This window comes from Poromitra crassiceps, assembly GCF_964638095.1.
Source record: "Poromitra crassiceps genome assembly, contig: HAP1_SCAFFOLD_325, whole genome shotgun sequence".
NCBI lineage: Eukaryota > Metazoa > Chordata > Actinopteri > Beryciformes > Melamphaidae > Poromitra > Poromitra crassiceps.
In genome coordinates, this window is record NW_028152077.1 from 42375 (window position 1) to 65000 (window position 22626).

The window sequence follows — 22626 nt, forward strand, 5'->3', positions numbered from 1 at the left end:
GCTGTATGATGAGCAAACATGGAAGCCAAAAGAAAGCCGAATTGGAGGGAGGATGACACGCTGTGCTTAGTGGAGTTAGTAGAGCAGAGGAAACAAATAATCAAAGGAAAGTTCAGCCCAACTCTCACCAGTCGAGACAAGAAGAAGGCATGGGAGCATATTGCATTGGAGCTGAATGCATCACAAGTACATTGTGTTCGCTCACCAACAGACTGTGAGAAGAAATGGTACAGTGTCCTATCAACATTGCCCTGCTGGCAACTCCTAACCACTTAGGACACCTCCTGAGGACTCCTAAATAGCTGGGGGAGTAGGAGTGTTTCCTAGTCTTAAGAAGGTTGATAAAAAGCTTTTATTCTTAAGTGTGAGAGTAGAGACTAAATTTCACAAATTCTCAGCACTTACGACTAAAATGGCACTCTGAGACGCTTGATAAATACGGGCCCTTGGCCCGTATTTATCAAGCATGATGTTGACATCATGGCATTCAGGAGACAGAGACGTGCGCGAATCTTCAGAGAGCGGAAGGATGTACTTGAATTATTTGACAACGAGCAGTTGATCAAACGATATCGATTAGACAGAGCGGGCATCATCTATGTGACCGATTTGATTTCAATCATGAGAGACCAGAGGGTAAGGTTAATCAGCAAGCTTTATTAAAGTATGGCATGGCGATAGGATTCATGGCCTGAAGCGGTATGGCATTAGTGACTCCGTGGCAGGATGCCTCTCTTCTTGAGGCGGGAGGGCATCTGCTCGGAGAACCCCCCCCCGTGGCAGGATGCCTCTCTTCTTGAGGCGGGAGGGCATCTGCTCGGAGAACCCCCCCCCCGTAGGGGATTCTTCGGGAGTCAATACATTGGTGGTGGACTGGGGAGGTGGGTGGGGTGAAACGCGGCTTCCAGAGAAGGAATTGGATCAGCTTAGTGCAGCGGCTAGAGGGCAGGGAACAAGGGCTGTGGTGCGCTCGGCGTGGCTATAAATACTGTCACGTCATAGCTTCGGTACTGACGACATTAACGCCGTCACCTAGGCAAGTGCGTCACTACTGCACTGACGGCATTAGCGCGTCACTCTGGGATTACTGCACTTGATGTCACGCTAGCATTACATGTGATGCTGAGGTCGCTATGTTTCTAGATTACGTGTGGCGTGAGGCAGCGTGTCTGGTCTTCGTCTTGAAACTAGGTCGAGACCATCATTAGGGACATCATCACACCACTGACCCTTCGCAGCAATGGCATAACAGCAGAACATGTTTGCTCATCATACAGCCTATAGAACCTGGCTATATAGGGTAGTCAATTGACAGCACACCAGTTTCGAGTCAGTTGTGGGATTAGGTGAATTGGGTGGATTAGGAAACATTTAGCCTATTCTTGAGTCATTTTCAATGTAGGCTATCTTGTATTATTTAGTTGATAATTTCTTCTGAAATTATTGGTGAATATATGCTACACTCCCATTGTGCATTTCACTGTTGAATCATCTCTATTTAGGATATTCGTGCATAAGGGATTCCATTCAGCGATTGGCCATTCCTGTGTACTTGGAATTGCGTCATCAACATTTCCCTTTACGGCACACACACACACACACACACACACACACACACCTGTCACACACACATACACACACACACACACACACACACACCTGTCACACACACACACACCTGTCACACACACCTGTCGTAAATCAGCTCTGAGATTGACACTTAGGATTCAGTCCTACACCTCGCTGAAAGCGGGAGTGAGATGCATAATAACTGACTTTTAAGTGCAGCTTTTGGCTGGGAATTTTTTTGCTCATAAGTGTACTCTTAGCAGTGTTCTTAGGAGTAATTCTAGGAAGCTTGATAAATACGGGCCCAGAACTCTAAACTCCCCCTGCTAGCACCCCCCCCCCCCCCCCCAATATAGACTTTGACTTTTCTCTGCTGCTGTATGTTTCTCTGTGCGTGCTGTAATGTTTATGGTGTTGTGTCTGTTTGTCTACTTCTTGCACTGAAGCTGAGCTACCATGCTGTACCTAACAATTACCACCAACATTGTTGTGTGGCACTGATAAAGTATCTTATCTTATCTTTGAAAATGGCCATGCCAATTTTTTCCCCTTGCCAAAATTTAGCCTAACTTTGGAGCGTTATTTAGCCCCCTTCGCGACATGGTAGGTTGGCTTTAAAAATTAGCCACAGCCTCCCAAAGACAGTAATAACATCAATCGTGGATTTTCGGGCCCACCCAAAAAGTGGTGGGGACAATTTTAGCTGCTCTGAAAATTCCACCATAACCTGCGCCCATGGTTGTAGCAAACCCTAAAGTAGTTTGTTTCTGTTTTTACATTTTGGGAATGGACTTTAGGTGAATTTACTGCTAATTTGATTAGAAGGGAATGGACTTGTTTGTTCTTATTTCAGAGTTCATCTCAACAAAGCCAAATCCATCACATGAACTCCTGTTATCCAGATGTGACAGCTTTGCTATCACGCTCAGTGGAAAACTAGCTCATATCCCTCTACCACTAGATGGCACGTTTGTGTTGGGATGAGGAAAGGAAAGCAACAGATTATTTCTGATGTTTATTTATTTATTTCGGTGTGAATCAATCTGTAGGGAAATTAGTACCAAAATGAAGATTTTCATTTTAAAATGAGTGTGAAAACTGACAAAATGACTCCTGAGAGTGAACTGCACTAGCAACTGCACTATTAAAACTGCACTATTAACTATCTTGCACTCTTACAAACAGCAACATTTTAAAGGACACACTTAAATATTAAAAAAATCACCATCAGGGTGCAGTTTCCCCCAAAATGTACATGTAGTTACATTTACTTTTAAATCCAACCCCCATTTTATTGACTCTTTGACAATATCCTGCAGTGTTTTATTTCAAGATCTTTTATGGGGTGGATGGGGGGGGTAAGAATCTTCCATAAAACTTCAAGCAGATTTGTCCTATCAGACTAATTGAACAGCTGAACCTGCACTGATTCCTATCAGGAGAGAGAGAGCCAATTACTGATGAGAGCTGATCAGCAACAGCTGTGGCAGCAGTAGGAAGTGCTTTTATAAGCCTCTGCTGTGGCTCTGGTAGTTCAGTTGTTTTGTCTATTGGTGATCAGCAGAGCAATGGAAACTTTTTGGGCTTTGGTTCTCTGTGTGCTGACTGTTTGGCTTGCTAAAGGTTTGTATTTCTCTATAATGCTGTTTACATCAGTTTGTATGAAATAGGAAATTAACTTGATTAAGGTGAGAGTAAGGCCATGTATAATTTCACAATATTCTGGGCTCTCAGCCTTGCAGCTTCAGGTTGTTCTTTATTGCATTGGACAAGGCAAGAGAAATATTGAGGCTTAATTGGACTGGCTTTGCCCTGTATTTTGTTATCAATAATGGCAGTAACCTGTATTAACTGCAAGTGCACCATCTATTCTACAGGACCTTGTTCACCAGTTGGGGACCCACATGAGGATGGTTTGAAGAACCTGGGAGGTAAATCAGATTTTCCACCATACAGGTTTCCAAATGGATTTAAAAAAAATCCACGGGCAGAGAGACTGTGAAGCTACCTGTACACAGGGCCTAAAATTAACACCCGGCCGCCAACGCCAAGCACCATGTTGGCGACTAGATTTTACGGTTGATGGGTGACGCTCCGGGGTCTACCGCCACGTGGCGCTTCCCAAAATAGTAATTGTGTAAAATTTAAATCTCTTTTGGTGTGCAGCCGGCTAACATGAGGGCTTTGTGAGACTGTCTCTAGTTTTCTGGCTGGGCGGGGTCCTTCGGGCTAACACTGTTTAACACGGGGTTCTACTCACACCGTCACGCGCAGTGAGAACAAACGCAGCCAGGCAGCAGACATGAGAACAAACGCAGCCAGGCAGCAGACATGTGACAGACCTGAGAACAAACGCAGCCAGGCAGCAGACATGTGACAGACCTGAGAACAAACGCAGCCAGGCAGCAGACATGTGACAGACCTGAGAACAAACGCAGCCAGGCAGCAGACATGTGACAGACCTGAGAACAAACGCAGCCAGGCAGCAGACATGTGACAGACCTGAGAACAAACGCAGCCAGGCAGCAGACATGTGACAGACGTGAGAACAAACGCAGGCAGGCAGCAGACATGTGACAGACCTGAGAACAAACGCAGCCAGGCAGCAGACATGTGACAGACCTGAGAACAAACGCAGCCAGGCAGCAGACATGTGACAGACGTGAGAACAAACGCAGCCAGGCAGCAGACATGTGACAGACGTGAGAACAAACGCAGGCAGGCAGCAGACATGTGACAGACCTGAGAACAAACGCAGCCAGGCAGCAGACATGTGACAGACCTGAGAACAAACGCAGCCAGGCAGCAGACATGTGACAGACCTGAGAACAAACGCAGCCAGGCAGCAGACATGTGACAGACCTGAGAACAAACGCAGCCAGGCAGCAGACATGTGACAGACCTGAGAACAAACGCAGCCAGGCAGCAGACATGTGACAGACCTGAGAACAAACGCAGCCAGGCAGCAGACATGTGACAGACCTGAGAACAAACGCAGCCAGGCAGCAGACATGTGACAGACCTGAGAACAAACGCAGCCAGGCAGCAGACATGTGACAGACCTGAGAACAAACGCAGCCAGGCAGCAGACATGTGACAGACCTGAGAACAAACGCAGCCAGGCAGCAGACATGTGACAGACCTGAGAACAAACGCAGCCAGGCAGCAGACATGTGACAGACCTGAGAACAAACGCAGGCAGGCAGCAGACATGTGACAGACGTGAGAACAAACGCAGCCAGGCAGCAGACATGTGACAGACCTGAGAACAAACGCAGCCAGGCAGCAGACATGTGACAGACCTGAGAACAAACGCAGCCAGGCAGCAGACATGTGACAGACATGAGAACAAACGCAGGCAGGCAGCAGACATGTGACAGACCTGAGAACAAACGCAGCCAGGCAGCAGACATGTGACAGACCTGAGAACAAACGCAGCCAGGCAGCAGACATGTGACAGACCTGAGAACAAACGCAGCCAGGCAGCAGACATGTGACAGACCTGAGAACAAACGCAGCCAGGCAGCAGACATGTGACAGACCTGAGAACAAACGCAGCCAGGCAGCAGACATGTGACAGACCTGAGAACAAACGCAGGCAGGCAGCAGACATGTGACAGACCTGAGAACAAACGCAGCCAGGCAGCAGACATGTGACAGACCTGAGAACAAACGCAGCCAGGCAGCAGACATGTGACAGACCTGAGAACAAACGCAGCCAGGCAGCAGACATGTGACAGACCTGAGAACAAACGCAGCCAGGCAGCAGACATGTGACAGACATGAGAACAAACGCAGGCAGGCAGCAGACATGTGACAGACCTGAGAACAAACGCAGCCAGGCAGCAGACATGTGACAGACCTGAGAACAAACGCAGCCAGGCAGCAGACATGTGACAGACCTGAGAACAAACGCAGCCAGGCAGCAGACATGTGACAGACCTGAGAACAAACGCAGCCAGGCAGCAGACATGTGACAGACCTGAGAACAAACGCAGCCAGGCAGCAGACATGTGACAGACGTGAGAACAAACGCAGCCAGGCAGCAGACATGTGACAGACCTGAGAACAAACGCAGCCAGGCAGCAGACATGTGACAGACCTGAGAACAAACGCAGCCAGGCAGCAGACATGTGACAGACGTGAGAACAAACGCAGCCAGGCAGCAGACATGTGACAGACCTGAGAACAAACGCAGCCAGGCAGCAGACATGTGACAGACCTGAGAACAAACGCAGCCAGGCAGCAGACATGTGACAGACCTGAGAACAAACGCAGCCAGGCAGCAGACATGTGACAGACCTGAGAACAAACGCAGCCAGGCAGCAGACATGTGACAGACCTGAGAACAAACGCAGCCAGGCAGCAGACATGTGACAGACCTGAGAACAAACGCAGCCAGGCAGCAGACATGTGACAGACCTGAGAACAAACGCAGCCAGGCAGCAGACATGTGACAGACGTGAGAACAAACGCAGCCAGGCAGCAGACATGTGACAGACGTGAGAACAAACGCAGCCAGGCAGCAGACATGTGACAGACCTGAGAACAAACGCAGCCAGGCAGCAGACATGTGACAGACGTGAGAACAAACGCAGCCAGGCAGCAGACATGTGACAGACCTGAGAACAAACGCAGCCAGGCAGCAGACATGTGACAGACCTGAGAACAAACGCAGCCAGGCAGCAGACATGTGACAGACGTGAGAACAAACGCAGCCAGGCAGCAGACATGTGACAGACCTGAGAACAAACGCAGCCAGGCAGCAGACATGTGACAGACCTGAGAACAAACGCAGCCAGGCAGCAGACATGTGACAGACGTGAGAACAAACGCAGCCAGGCAGCAGACATGTGACAGACCTGAGAACAAACGCAGCCAGGCAGCAGACATGTGACAGACCTGAGAACAAACGCAGCCAGGCAGCAGACATGTGACAGACGTGAGAACAAACGCAGCCAGGCAGCAGACATGTGACAGACCTGAGAACAAACGCAGCCAGGCAGCAGACATGTGACAGACCTGAGAACAAACGCAGCCAGGCAGCAGACATGTGACAGACCTGAGAACAAACGCAGCCAGGCAGCAGACATGTGACAGACGTGAGAACAAACGCAGCCAGGCAGCAGACATGTGACAGACCTGAGAACAAACGCAGCCAGGCAGCAGACATGTGACAGACCTGAGAACAAACGCAGCCAGGCAGCAGACATGTGACAGACCTGAGAACAAACGCAGGCAGGCAGCAGACATGTGACAGACCTGAGAACAAACGCAGCCAGGCAGCAGACATGTGACAGACCTGAGAACAAACGCAGCCAGGCAGCAGACATGTGACAGACGTGAGAACAAACGCAGCCAGGCAGCAGACATGTGACAGACGTGAGAACAAACGCAGCCAGGCAGCAGACATGTGACAGACCTGAGAACAAACGCAGCCAGGCAGCAGACATGTGACAGACCTGAGAACAAACGCAGCCAGGCAGCAGACATGTGACAGACCTGAGAACAAACGCAGCCAGGCAGCAGACATGTGACAGACCTGAGAACAAACGCAGCCAGGCAGCAGACATGTGACAGACCTGAGAACAAACGCAGCCAGGCAGCAGACATGTGACAGACCTGAGAACAAACGCAGCCAGGCAGCAGACATGTGACAGACATGAGAACAAACGCAGGCAGGCAGCAGACATGTGACAGACCTGAGAACAAACGCAGCCAGGCAGCAGACATGTGACAGACCTGAGAACAAACGCAGCCAGGCAGCAGACATGTGACAGACCTGAGAACAAACGCAGGCAGGCAGCAGACATGTGACAGACGTGAGTAAGAGGCCGTCACATGAAACTGCTACACTGCTTTCCTAATTTTCAACCCAGTGGGCGTCTCCACCTTCAACCCAGTGGGCTTCTCCACCTATTTTTTTTTTAACCACAGGTTGGGAATCACTGGGAGGGTAAATGGGTTCTCTGAAAATCCATAGCTAGCCTAATTTTGTGTGGCTTTGCCTTTTTAGCCTTTAATGTGGTAATCATGAGTGTTCAGTTCTCATTGTTTTTTTACTCTACAGTAGCCTATGATTGGAAACCAATGAAGTGGAAGCTGGTGCAGACACCCCCCCCCTTCCCCCCGTGTATGACCATGTGTACAACATGACTGCCTCATCTGACTATGCTGAGAACATGACTGACTCAGCCAACTCAACTAAGTTTTGGCCAGCATTAGGTTGGGGATTATTTATAGGGATTTTTCTTGCGGGTGGCTGAGTGACTACAGCCTGACATGGGCAACATTGGGCATGCATTTCTGCATACCTGCTCTGCCTCTACCTCAATAAAGAGTAACGTCTCATTTTGTCATTTCTGTATTCCTCAACACACAACTGTATGAATCATGTCTGTCCTGTGTCGGATTATGCTTCTGGTGTTTGGGTTTTCCGGGAACAGCTAAGCTACTTATTATGTCTATTCTAAAGTCATCTATTGCTCAGTCGAAGAGGGACGGAGGAAATGAATCACAGGGTATGAAAGGTTCATGTAAACCAGGGGTGGGCAACTGGCTTCACTCACTCAGTGTGGGTCAATAAAAAACTAACAAAACAAAAAACAAGGCAGACATTTTTGGTTTGGTTTGGTTAGAAAACCAAAATCTGTGTTTTTATTTTACTGTACATCCCAGAACATGGCGCTAATGGCGTGAGCATTGTCCACCCACATACTGTTTAATGTTAGCATTTGAGCTAACGCTATTGTAACTAACTATATACACCACCAGCATGCGCATTGCACATGCAACATTACTAATCTGATTAATATCACATATTTGGGTGATTTACCTCATCAAATTGCTATAGCGGGCTGTTTTAAAGCTGAAGCATAGTTTCTGGTGTCATCTGAATGGAAGAATGAATAAATTTGAATATGAAAAATATAAATGTTGTTGGTATAATAAATGTTGATTACCAGTCTTTTTCATCAAATTAGTAGCTATACAGTAATTGTGAGTGATGGTGTTGCAGTAGGCTACTGGTGGAAGTGCACGGTCACAATCTGGCCCTCTGGTAGCAAGGATTTTTTTGTGGCCCTCTCTATCATCAAAGTTGCCCATCCCTGATGTAAACAGAAGAACCTGAATAAGAGCTTAAGAGCCAGTGTGGCCAATAGCCTGGTGCATGGAAACATAGCCATTAGCCATTAGCCAGTGTTTTCAGTGTGAAGGGCGTTCAAGCCCCCTAGCTGTAAGCAACAGTTTAAGCAGATAATTGGCAGTTGTTGAGGTTTGGATGGTGAACTGACCGTGGTGGACCTGGTGACTCTTCCACTCCTGGTCCTCATGAGGGTCACCTCCATGTCAGACGTGTTCTTCACCAGAGTGTCCATCTGAAAGGGGACAGACAGATGGCCGTAACTCCACCGACCAGAAGAGCACTTGAAGTGGTCCTTCTCTTTGTGTTTACACAGCGCTGACAGACTCTAGCCTAGGTAAACCCAGCCCCCACGTGACCTGCTCTCTCAGTTCCCAGTCACTACCTAGTGACTGAGAACAGGTCTGAGAGCAGGTCACGTGGGGGATGGGTTTACCCAGGCTAGACAGACTCTGCCTTTACCCACTGTGTTGGCTGCTGTTGGTCAACAATCTCCACTGTCATTTGTGTTTATTTGATAACACAGCTTTGTTCAAGATGTAATTCTATCCAATAAAGACATTTTGAGATGTGTTTTTTCAGAGTAAGAGAGAGCTATATCTGACACCTGAAATAGATTTGGGTGAATAAGGTAAATGTCACAGTGTATCACTAAGAGGGGGTGGGGCGCTCTTCTCTGCTCCCACCAACAACACACATGCTCATTGTGTGTTGCTGTTAATGCCACACTAACCTGTGAGTTCACCATGACTTCTTCACACTCTATGTTCTCCTGGCAGATCATCTGGATCTCATCTGAACAGTCCATCCAATAAAAACAGCACAAAACACATTCAACCATAGTGACATTTATTTCAGTGATATTACCAATGTATATATATAAATGATATATTTTTATTGAGGGCTTGTTATGGCTTGCTACACTGTCATTGTCAAATCAGAAAAATGTAAAAGCTCAGAATTGAGAAGATCAGCATAAAACAGCGCACCAAAGAAACAGCATTTTGAAGACGTCTTTAACTGAAGACTTAAACTGCTATATTTAACAGTATTTAAGACAGGGGTGCTCCGATCACGTTTTTTTTTTTGCCACCGATCACCCATGAGAAATATCTTCCTGACCGATCACCAACTACAATTTCTTTTTTAAAGCAGCTATAGTCAATTATAAAACAGTTTCCATTTGACATAATAGGCCTACAATTCATGCATCAAATTGAAAGTGCAGCACATTTTCTTGTGTAGGCTAAAGGAAACCACCAACATGATTTCTTTGTGTGATATAACTGGTGCACAAGACTGTGTTGAGAGTAGAAACGGCTAGAAGACTGTTCTCATTTATAGTTCACTCCAGTTCCCTCAGTTCAGTTTATAAATGAACAAAAATATTCCACTTCGGGATTTCCATGTTACCAGTTCAATGCATTCAAGTTCACTCAACAAAAATACATTCTGGGATGTCCCTGTTGTTAGAGAATGTAATTTCCCGGAAATTCCATTCTCTAACACCTGTTATCCAAGAAAAATAACTTGGACCAATGCGACCCAAGGAAACTATTTTATAGATATATAAACTTAAGCTGGTAAAGCTAACCGAAGCTATTAACCAAAGCTTTGTCAAGTGGTCACCCGTCTATGCCAACGCACGGCTGCTGACATGCTGTTGTCAGTTCAGGTTAGTTCATTAGTTGGTTAGTCAATTACAAGATTAGAACAGCTGTCTGTCGGCTCCTCAATGGATTTCCTTGCGATGACGAGAGGATGAGGAGATATTTTGCCATGTTTAACATTATGAGGACGCACGCAAATTTGGATCAAACGCGGACTTAACACAGCGCAAATGCCTCTGTAGGCTGACTTATAGTGGATAACTGGAGGTAACTTCACAAGGGGCGTGTTGACAGAGTCTGGTGCGGTGTGGAGGTGAGTAAAAAAACACTGACGGAAGAGCGTGGGATTTGCAACACAATGCTATAAACGATAGAGCATAATATGAAAGTGAAACGATAGATAAATGTTTTCTATCATGAAAATGTTTGTTTTTTTCCGCGATTTGTCTCTCCCTGGAGCTCAAGGTCGCTCCCCGACCCGCTTCCTCAACTGCATCCTGAATGTGAGCAGTCGGCAACGGGCTTAGTTGCACTGGAATGCCGGGGGGATTCCTGGAGCTCAATAGTCAGTCACAGTCCCTGGGCTGGCAAATGCCAAATGACACAGAGCATGTGTGAGTAACGTCTCATGCTGGAGAGGGAGGCGGCATCTTTTAAATCTCAGGTTTGACAGACAGCTGAGAGCTCCTATAAGATTAATTAGCATTTATGATGGGATATGGTTGTAACATCATGAGCCCTAAGTGTACCGCCCACTTCAACTCCAGTCTCAGCAAACAGTAAAAACAGAGAAATGGCAATATTTAGGATTTGGGTTGAAACTAATGTCTACAATGTTGATGCTTACAATTAGGCACATAAGAGCCTAAATTACATAGTTGGAAGGTTTTGGTGCATTTTAATACTTTCTCAGGATCTTTAAGACATTTTAATACTTTCTCAGGATCTGAAGACACTTTTTTTCTTCCTTCAAAATTTTACAAAAGCTGCAAGGGTGATGAACACTTTACAGACTGAAAAAAGTGGGACTGAAGCATTTCTGAAAGTGAACTCAGAGGAAGACGTACCAGAGTCGTCCGAGTTCTCATTGCGAGGCTTCTCCACGTCTTCAATCACATGACTCTAAAAGATGAAAACCATGTCAACAATGACCACAACAACATGTCAACAATGACCACAACAATATGTCAACAATGACCACAACAACATGTCAACAATGAGCACAACAACATGTCAACAATGACCACAACAACATGTCAACAATGACCACAACAATATGTCAACAATGACCACAACAACATGTCAACAATGACCACAACAACATGTCAACAATGACCACAACAATATGTCAACAATGACCACAACAACATGTCAACAATGACCACAACAACATGTCAACAATGACCACAACAACATGTCAACAATGACCACAACAATATGTCAACAATGACCACAACAATATGTCAACAATGACCACAACAATATGTCAACAATGACCACAACAACATGTCAACAATGACCACAACAACATGTCAACAATGACCACAACAATATGTCAACAATGACCACAACAATATGTCAACAATGACCACAACAACATGTCAACAATGACCACAACAATATGTCAACAATGACCACAACAACATGTCAACAATGACCACAACAACATGAGTCAACGACCTAATATGTCTGACCTGGTCACATGACTGGTCACATGACTAAAGATGAAAACCATGTCATGGGGGGGGCATAGCACGGACGTAGCACGTGGGAGGGTCACGCTATTCCCACCAGTTTCTGGGTGCCCAGATTGATGCAGTGTCGTGAACACATTTATTTGAGCTAACAATGACAACATCATAGTCAATGGAAAGATGTCCACTGCAGAGACGACAGAGATGCATTTTCAACTTGTAGAAATGTTCCTGGTACTTCATTTATAAAGCATTAATTGGGAAACTTCCATCTTACCTATCCTCACTCCTCTCTTGTAACAGTGGAGGTTATCAAACACGATCGCGGTCCTATATCAGACTGTCTGTCCCACGGGTGCGGACCGAACAAGGAAAGACCGCTTTTTCTTGGTTCGCCCCCAACAAATGGAATGTGCTCCAGGAAAACTTAAAAATGGATCACTTGATTCTTTTAAAGCACTTTTAGAAAGCATTCCTCATAGGGTGTGTTCATGTTTTCTTTGAAATTATTTAATTATGCTCTTGTTGTTCTTATTGTCTGTCTTGTTAACCTGTAATTTTGTAAATGCTGTATATATTCTTTGTCCCTTCCAAATGAGAGCTTGCTCTCAAGGGACTCTCCCTGTATAAATAAAGGTAAAAAAAAAAAAAAAAAAAAAAAAAAAAATACTTTGGGGAACATTGTCAAGATGGCTCTGCGTTCTATATGATATGCATGAATATGTTTGGATCATAATAAAGCGCCTCTGATGAGAAGTCTTCATTTGCTAGTCTCCAACATATTGTATAGCTTATCTTTAAAGGATGGTTTTACCGATTATCAACCCACTTTGCATCTAATGTGGTTAACTCATTGAATGCCAATGACGACAGCTGTCGTCAATTCAAATACTGACGTAGAGTGCCAATGACGACGGTTGTCGTCAATTGCGTTTTTTGACGGTGGGACGTGGATCAATCCCTGATACATCTCTGGTACAACTATTGTAGCTATTGGAGGTCTATAACCTATTTTACAGAACCCTTAGGTGGCGACAGTGCTCTCCACATAACAGAAAGGCAAGGAAAAAACAAAGAAGAAGTCGTTATGGAAACGGAAATCGCATCGCATCCGTATGCATCGATATGCTGAAGCACGTTACTGCAGCTGTGCCTGCAGCAGCCAATCTGCTCCCACAATTGAGCCGCTCTGTGTCGGTTGCGACAGCACATCCGCACATCCACACCGTGGAGTTATTATTCTCAACTGGAAGCATCGTTGCCGGTGACAAACACACGCGGAACGCTGTAAAAAAGCTGCACCCTTCACTGTGCGCACAGCAAACTCAGCAGAGAGCCACCACAGACAGGAGGAGGAGTGTGCAGTTGAGGCGAGGCGAGGCGGGGCGGGGCGGGGCGGGGGGGGGGGGGGGGGGGGCACGCAGAGCAGCACGCAACACCCAGACAGACCCAGGCAGCAGGACAGGATTGACAAACGCAAGCCAGAATATCCGATGCCCACCAGCAGCAAATCAAGACCAGCAAGAAGCTGCAACCAGCAGCGCACGCAGGGGCCAGCGCTGCTGGTTGTAGCTAAAAATATTATTCTGCCAAACAAAATTCCCTGGCCTAAACTGTTTTATTGAAGGAAATTATTTTTGAGGTGTGACTACATTAGAAAAGATTAGCTTCAGAGTCAGTGTGTGCTTGAAATGTTTAATTTCACAAAAGGCCAATTATCTCAGCTTCTAGAAAAAAATTGTTGTTTTTGGATGAATCAAGCTATCTTCTCCGGCTCATAACTAAAGAACGGAAAATGGGATCAATAAACTTTTTTTTGCAGATGATAGAATAGAGTCTCATCGTTCTTTGTGCGTGTTCAGTGTTTACATAGTAATATCACACAATATTCTGTGGGCCTCGAGAAATCACTGAAAACGCTCTGAAACTCTGGCACTGGGAGCGTCCGTTCTCCAAAAGTGGCTGGCACTCAATGAGTTAATATAAGCAGATGGGCAGTGTTTATGTAAAACGTGTCACAACGGAGCGTTTTGCCAGAGGAGGAAATGGGAGCTCTCCATCTGGAATACATATTCACCTTATGTTCCAACACAGGGGTGAGCCAGTAAACCATAGGACTACCGTATTCCTCTGCTAAACGCCTGCACAGAGCCGCAGCGCTGGATTACTCCGCAGATCAGCTGTTATTTTGGGTTATTTCTCCCGGTTTGTTATTGAAGACACAACAAATAGAATACACAAACGAAAATATGAGTGATTTTGATAGTGAGGACGATATGCCATTCACCTTGGTGACAAGAGGATACAATTATGAACCAGAGACAGTAATATACAGAAGAGGAACTTTTGCAGAGAGAGAGTGAACAGGCAGAAAGAGAGAGACGGGGAACTGCCATAATATGCTGCCTTACTGAATGCCAGTGTCCTGCAGACCTTTTTCACCATTCCCAGGATAAATTGTGGAAAACGTCCCAGACCAGAGAGGCCAGGTGACTTGTTGTCTCTAAAGTAAGTCAGTGTTTTGTCTCTCTTCTAAGCCTTCCTGTTTTGTAACTGGCAAGGATGATAATCTCACCACCTTCATCTGATATGTAACGTTATAATATAGACTACAATATTCTATAATATAGAGTAATCCAGCGCCGCGGCTCTGTGCAGGCGTTTAGCGGAGGAACACGGTAGTCCTATGGGTGGGAGGAAATGAAGTGCCGAATGAGAGGGCTGTTTGACGGTAAAGTAAAGCGCTGAAAATGGTCAAAATAGAGCGTACATGTACACTGATATTGATTTGTATATATGGGCGTTGTTTTATGTGGCTAAATTACATTTTAGTTCCTGGTTCCCTTAACTAGAGAGAGAGAGGTCTGGAGGCTGCTGCTTCAGAGTGCTGGGTCGCCATACACAGTGTGCTCAGCGTCCAGAACACTTTACCTATTTCAGTTAGTGTATGGAACTAGCTGATAGGACCCCACTTCAAACAAACCCAACTATCCCTTTAAATGTATTTGACTGTAGATATATTAAAAGACGTAGATCCATATCTAAGTTGTGTGCTGACCTGCATCACAGTGGCCTCCTCCTCCTCCTCCACGTCCCACTTGTCCCTGGAACACTCAGGCTCCTCCTCCACCTGCAGACGTTCACCAACACAGCTGTCAATCAAAATATAAAACCACCTCCCAGAAGCCTTGACTGTCATGAAGCGTGTTATTCACCGTCTTTTACTGGTCTTAACTCCAGAAAGGCCATTGAATTTTTGGGGCTCCAAGCAAAGGCCAAGAAAGTCAGTTATAAAGAGGGTCAATACAATTATTACGTTTCTTTGTACTGAAAGTGGCTGTAGGATGAGTCATGGAAGGACATTTTCAAAGTTATTTCTGTTCTACAATTCAAACAGCAGTTAACTGAGAGCAGTTTGGCCTTTCTAGTGTTAATGAACCCAAATACCGTTTCATTGTTTTCTCTTTCTATTGATTCCTGGCTGTTATGTTCATTTAGAGAGGTCAGAGGTCAGGCTCAGCCATAGAGCAGCCAGTGGAGCATTAAGGCGTTTACAGACTCGTCCGTCAGAGCCTCGCCCCGCCCTCCCCATATGACGGCGGGTGGAAGCTGTCATGCGGGGAGGGGACGACGTCGGCTGACGGGGGCTCCTCAAAAATGTAACTCAGCGGCGACGATACGTGTGTGACGTCAGCTGCACGAGAGTTGTGATTGGCCGTTGCCTTGGGCCGCATACGTAGCTTCTGTGTTTCTTTCTTCCTTCCTACATACAATCATATTTTTAGCTAACAATACTATTGTACTAGTTAATCACTATACTAAAATATATCACTATTGTTATCAGGGCTATCTTATATTGTATTGATTAACCGCAGTGCAGATTGGGTTTGTGCTGCACCACTCACTTGCCCAGCATGTAAACAAGGCCTGTGTTGTGTGATTCAAACGACTCAACCAACGTGCTGACTGACGTCCTAAGCATGTAGGGCTCGCTGCATGTAGCATGTAGCATGTAGGGGCTCGCTGCATGTAGCATGTAGGGCTCGCTGCATGTAGCATGTAGGGGCTCGCTGCATGTAGCATGTAGCATGTAGGGCTCTCTGCATGTAGCATGTAGGGCTCTCTGCATGTAGCATGTAGGGCTCGCTGCATGTAGCATGTAGCATGTAGGGGCTCGCTGCATGTAGCATGTAGGGCTCTCTGCATGTAGCATGTAGGGCTCGCTGCATGTAGCATGTAGGGCTCGCTGCATGTAGCATGTAGCATGTAGGGCTCGCTGCATGTAGCATGTAGCATGTAGGGCTCGCTGCATGTAGCATGTAGGGGCTCGCTGCATGTAGCATGTAGGGCTCGCTGCATGTAGCATGTAGCATGTAGGGGCTCACTGCATGTAGCATGTAGCATGTAGGGCTCGCTGCATGTAGCATGTAGGGGCTTGCTGCATGTAGCATGTAGCATGTAGGGCTCTCTGCATGTAGCATGTAGCATGTAGGGCTCTCTGCATGTAGCATGTAGCATGTAGGGCTCTCTGCATGTAGCATGTAGGGCTCGCTGCATGTAGCATGTAGCATGTAGGGGCTCGCTGCATGTAGCATGTAGGGCTTGCTGCATGTAGCATGTAGCATGTAGGGGCTCACTGCATGTAGCATGTAGGGCTCGCTGCATGTAGCATGTAGGGGCTTGCTGCATGTAGCATGTAGCATGTAGGGCTCGCTGCATGTAGCATGTAGCATGTAGGGGCTCGCTGCATGTAGCATGTAGGGCTCGCTGCATGTAGCATGTAGCATGTAGGGCTCGCTGGCGCCGGCAGACGGCGAGACGGCTCCAATTCGAGGCGGACGGACGAGTCTGTTGTGGCCTTTAGTGTCTCTCTAAAGCAATGGTTCTCAAGTGATGTACATATTATTACACTACCTGGGTGGTACACAGTGTGTTGTATCTTTAGCTCTATTATTTAATTTTGAGTAAATTCTGTAGAATATCGCAATATGTATCGCATCGCAATATATCGTGATACAATCATATCGTGATACGTATCGTATCGTGAGATCCTTGCCAATACCCAGCCCTACTCTAACCGGCTAGCCTCCCTGCTGCTGCCTTCAGTGAACATCCAAAGGTAGAACACTTCCCTGCTATTGCTACATACCATACCAAGCTTTTCCTGTTCCAGTTCTGTCCGTGGTTTTCTAAATGTTTCGAATGGCATGACTTCACTTTACACGTTGCTCAGGCATCATAAGCACATGGTGATTTTATTATAACTAGGGATCTCGTGCGCTATGCTCGCTCGATTCCTAGGCTTGCTAGGCCAATGAGACCAGCATCACTGATGATGTCATCAGTGTGATTTATGACATCACTGATGTCACAGTGGGATTTATGACATCAGTGATGATGTCACAGTGTATTTATGACATCACTGATGATGTCACAGTGGGATTTATGACATTACAGATGATGTCACAGTGGGACAGAGAAACAAACAAACAGAGCTCCCATACTGATGATAAAGTTGAACATTAGATGCTATAATAGACAGAATGAGGGGTGTAAATATATAGACAGTACAGGCAGTGCAGTGCGGCTGTACTGGGCTCTGTGGGGTAGAGTGGCCCATAGATCAACATTTTATGTATATAAAAGAGCCTAGTATATATAGATCACTAGTATACCGTATATATATTTAACATTTATTTACCAGGGAGGACCATTGCGAGCACACTCCAAGGAAGCCCTGATTACAGTGTAATCACAATTGAAACAAGTTAAAACAATTAAAATCAAGAATAAGATTGTGCATATAAAACAATGAAACACTAAAATGATAAACAATACACAGTAAAATCATATAAAATCCCTTATATATAATAGATTATAGATAGATTATATATTCTATATACAATTGAGTATGTGGGCTTTGTTTGTTTGTTTCAAGTTCTGTGTTCGGCCACAGCTACAGCCACCTTACTGAACCTCATATTCAAGCATCTAGAGGGCAGTAAGAATCACGTTAGACTGCTCTTTGCTGATTTCTCATCAGCATTTAACACCATCCAGCCGCACATTCTGGTGGAGAAATGAACCAGCTCTTTGGGTCTGGATAAGTGCCTCGTTGGTTGGATTCTAGATTTTCTAACGAATAGATCTCAGCAGGTGAGGGTCAATGGAATACTGTCCAGTATCCTATTGTCCTCTACCGGCTCGCCCCAAGGCTGTGTTTTATCTGCTTTCTTATATATTCTATACAGTAACGACTGTCGCAGCCGTTTCGCCAACAGATTCATCGTCAAGTACGCTGACGACTCTGTCATCGTCAGTTTGCTTGACGATGATGATGTGGGACACGGCCAAGTCATTGACGACTTCGTTTCTTGGTGCGAAAACGCTTCCTTACAACTCAACGTTTCCAAAACGAAAGAGGTTTGTATTGATTTTAGACGTTCCCCCCCTGTTCCCCAGAGCAGTATTGTCAACAGTCAGCCTGTCGATATAGTGACAGACTACAAATATCTGGGTACGGTAATTGACAGCAAGCTGAAGTTTGATCTGAATACCGACATGCTGTGTAAGAAAGGTCAGCAGCGCCTTTTCTGCCTTAGGAAGCTGGCCAAATTTCAGGTTGATAAAACTCTGATGAAAATGTTCTATAGTGCTTTTGTGGAGTCTGTCATTTCATTTTCCATAATCTGCTGGTATGGTAATCTTTGTACTAAAGACAAGAACTCCCTGGGGAGAATAGTGAAGGTGGCTTCAAAAATAGCCGGAACCTAGTTCAGAAGCCTGGACCAGATCTGTAATAACCAGGTGCTGAAAAAAGCTGTGTCCATCCGATCAGATGATGCCCACCCTCTGAGGTTCCAATATGAGCTGCTTCCTTCCGGGCTCCGCCTTCGTGCCCCCATAGTTAAAAAGAACAGATACAGAAATTCCTTTGTGCCTGTCTCTATCAGAGCGTTGAACGCTGCTGGGGTACAAATGTAATGTCCCCTCATCTGCCGTTGCTGTTATTTTGTTACTTATTATTTTATTTATTTTATCCTTTTATTCTTTTATCTTTATTTATTCTTAGGGGTACAGTACAGTATATCTGTATTTTATAAAACGGCTCTCTCAAATCAAGCAATCTGATTGGTTCACAGCCATTGTATAAATCCAATAACCCACTCCAATAACCCATGGCCATGGGTTATTGGTTGCCATGGCAACTCTCTTACTAAAAGCCTTTGGTTACCTAAAAAAAAACAAATGGCGGAGACAGCTGTCAGATCCTTGTGAATCGATCTTCGCTTATAGCTTTACTAATACTTCGCAGAAAATTATGTTTTGTACAAGAATAGATGCGGGCTAATGTCTTCTTTGCAAAAAAAAGGCTGTTAACCCCGCATTTAACCCCGCATTTAACACCGTAACGTTAGTTGGTGTCGGGCTTTGCAAAAAGCTCTCAGCTTCTCAGCAAGCGCCAGGATTGGCCAATGTCAACTTCAGTCTCCAGAACGATCCAATCAAATCACCCGCACGTCTATCTTCTTGCTAGAGGTCCCGCCTTACAGTAGTGTTTCAACTGACTATCAGAATACCATGCCAGTCGGACTTATAGTATTATTATTATATTTATATTATCATACTTGGAAACCGTTTTATAAAAGCAATATAGCACTCGAGCAGCGTGTGTTGTGGCAAATATCCCGCTGATCAGTTGTTATCCCACGAGGCCGCACTACTGTAAGGCGGGACCTCTAGCAAGAAGATAGACGTGCGGGTGATTTGATTGGATCGTTCTGGAGACTGAAGTCGACATTGGCCAATCCTGGCGCTTGCTGAGAGCTTTTTGCAAAGCCCGACACCAGAGCCGTATGCCGACACCAAGTAACGTTACGTCTTATTTAGAAATGCGGGGTTAAGAGTGAGGGCGCGCGAGAGAGGGGTTAAGACATTAGCCCGCGTCTATTCTTGTACAAAACATCATTTTCTGCGAAGTATTAGTAAAGTTATAAGCGAAGATCGATTTACAGTACAAGGATCTGAAAGCTGTCTCCGCCATTTTGTTTTTGAGGTACTTTTAGTAAGAGAGTTGCGCCATCATGCGTCCATAATGACTCATTGTACAAAGACTTGAAGGACTAGTGACCCTCCATACAGCAGATCAGGAGAAAGCTGTTTGGCTCGAGCGCAGCGCTGCCTTTTAGTAAGAGAGTTGCCATGGCAACCAATAACCCATGGCCATGGGTTATTGAACTCGGTTACTGGAATTATACAATGGCTGTGAACCAATCAGATTGCTTGATTTGAGAGAGCCGTTTTATAAATTTGCCACAACACACTAGCTCTCATGCTATATTGCTTAAATATACTTTGTCTGCCCTTTGGTCTGGACCGAGGTTTTTTCTTTTGTGCTTTAATACAATGATACATTGTAGCTCTTTCTTGTGATATAAATGTGCTGCTGAGAGTGAACTGCACTTTGCTACTACGCACTTTATATCTCTACTGTGCACTTTAGATCGTTGCTACTGTTGTCATTTGCACTTTAACTATTGTGTTGCACTTTAACCTGCTGCTCTAGACTGTTTTTACAATGTTTTTTTGTCTTATTTGTTTTTATGTATGTACTTCGTACTACGCTTTCTGCAATCCAATTTGCCCTTTTGGGACACTTAATAAATCTTGAATCTTGAATCTTGAATCTTTTACGTGCGATCGGGCTGAAACCTTCAGGGTGTGTAAAGGGCACCTGTGCGGGTGACCTGACGGAGCCGTATTTTTTAATTAGGCTAATTAGCTAATGATGTAATGTCACCAGTGATTATGTCAAAAGTGATGTCATAAAGGCGCATACACATGTGCACACACAAGGAGGCATTGTGACAAGACTGATCAGTGATGTCATAGGGGGGCACACACACACTGATGATGTCATCAGTGATATCATAATGGGGCACACACACAAGGAGGCATTGTGACATTACTGATGCATTAACATTTAGTGAGCAACACACAGCACGCGCCAATAGTGCAGGTGAGGTCACGCAGCAGCCGAGCCACGGGCGAGGCCACGCAGCGGCCGAGCCTAGGCATCGAGCGCGCTTCGCGCACGAGATGCCTAGTATATATATAATCGGCTAATAATACCTCTTCTGACCCTCACAGCTCACTTGAAGGTAAAGGCCTAAACATGGTCATCCGTCCGCCTCGAATTGGAGCCGTCTCGCCGTCTGGCGGCGCCAGCGAGCCCTACATGCTCGGACGCCACTACGCCCTCCCTCCTCCCACCCTCCCTCCTCCTGTGGAAGCTCCGTGTGAAAATGGCGGAGATTGTGTGCCAGGCAGTCTGAATGAAATTGAATGTAACGTTCCCAATTCTATGTATTAAATTCTAAAAAACGACCCTCAACATTTGGGAAGGCTAAGCCACACAACTAGTTCGTTATAATCTAACGTCATGCTTTGAAAGGCGACTTTACGATGATGAGCCAAGGCAACGGCCAGTCACAACTCTCCTGCAGCTGACGTCACGCACGTATCGTCGCCGTGAAGTCACATTTTCGAGCAGCCCCCGTCAGCCCCTCCCCGTAGGACGGCGCTCCACCCGCCGTCATACGGGGAGGGCGGGGCGAGGCTCTGACGGACGACCATGTTTAGGCCTTAAGTTCAACCTTCTGTTTTCTCTTTCTATTTTCTCTCCCTCTGTCTTCTCCTGTCATTCACCTGCTCCATTCTGTGCTTCTCTGTGGTCATGTCCACCTTCACCCTGTGGAAGGCGGTGGACACCTCGCCCAGGGCCAGCTTCACCGGCTCCTTCTCAAACTCCATGCTGTAGCTGTCACCCTCCTTGAAGCCCGGAGGCTGGTAGTCCTGAGGAGTGACTGGAGGACAGGCAGACGAGGGACACAGACAGAGGGACAGACAGTGCTGAGACCATTAGTCCATTAACCAATTAGTTAATTGTCAGAAAATGTATTGATTACAATTTGGATAATTGATTAATGATTTTTGGCTACAATGCTAACATTTCCTTGGTTTTATTCATCTATTTTAGGATCCCCATTAACTGCCAATTTCCTGGGGTACAATACTGGGGTACAGATAATCAATGATAAAATAAGAGAATGCTTAAAATGACAAAAGTCAAATGTGCCTGTATGGACGCCCGACCAAGCTGGAGGTAACACAGGGGTTTGAACCAGCAACCCTCGTGTAGGTGGGCAGGCAAACTACCGCTGCATTACCCGGGCGCACTAAAGAAATTACTCTTGAGTTATGCAATTAATTTATGCTACACTGCTGGAGATTCTAACTGTGCTAAAGCTGTGTGTGTGTGTGTGTGTGTGTGTGTGTGTGTGTGTGTGTGTGTGTGTGTGTGTGTGTGTGTGTGTGTGTGTGTGTTACCATGGTCGTAGTAGGCCAGCTTCATGTTGAGGTAGACCTCTTCTGACAGAGGACCCAGGTTCTGCATCAGAGTGTAGAGCTTCCTCACCAGCAGGATGCTGGCCTTCTTGGTGTTCTCGCAGGCCATGGCCGACACCTTGTTGTTGTTGTTGCTGAGATTGAAAATGGCCGGATGACAAGTCAACAGCAATCACCAGCCCACTACTGCTGCTCAATGTGC

The 22626-nt window shown here is 45.8% G+C and overlaps 1 protein-coding gene across 1 annotated transcript in view; it reads right to left on the reverse strand.

Annotated features, from left to right (window-relative positions):
- Window positions 1-7419: 7419 nt before the first annotated feature.
- Window positions 7420-22626, reverse strand: part of LOC310771062 (HORMA domain-containing protein 1-like) — a gene marked incomplete at both ends in the record, with an annotated part of 26626 nt that continues 11419 nt past the window's right edge. The window contains 7 exons of the mRNA XM_083663741.1: window positions 7420-7485; window positions 8865-8948; window positions 9447-9508; window positions 11391-11445; window positions 15076-15147; window positions 21726-21883; window positions 22407-22558. Of these exons, the coding sequence (XP_083519867.1) occupies window positions 7420-7485; window positions 8865-8948; window positions 9447-9508; window positions 11391-11445; window positions 15076-15147; window positions 21726-21883; window positions 22407-22558 (649 nt within the window). The remainder of the gene's footprint in view (window positions 7486-8864; window positions 8949-9446; window positions 9509-11390; window positions 11446-15075; window positions 15148-21725; window positions 21884-22406; window positions 22559-22626) is intronic.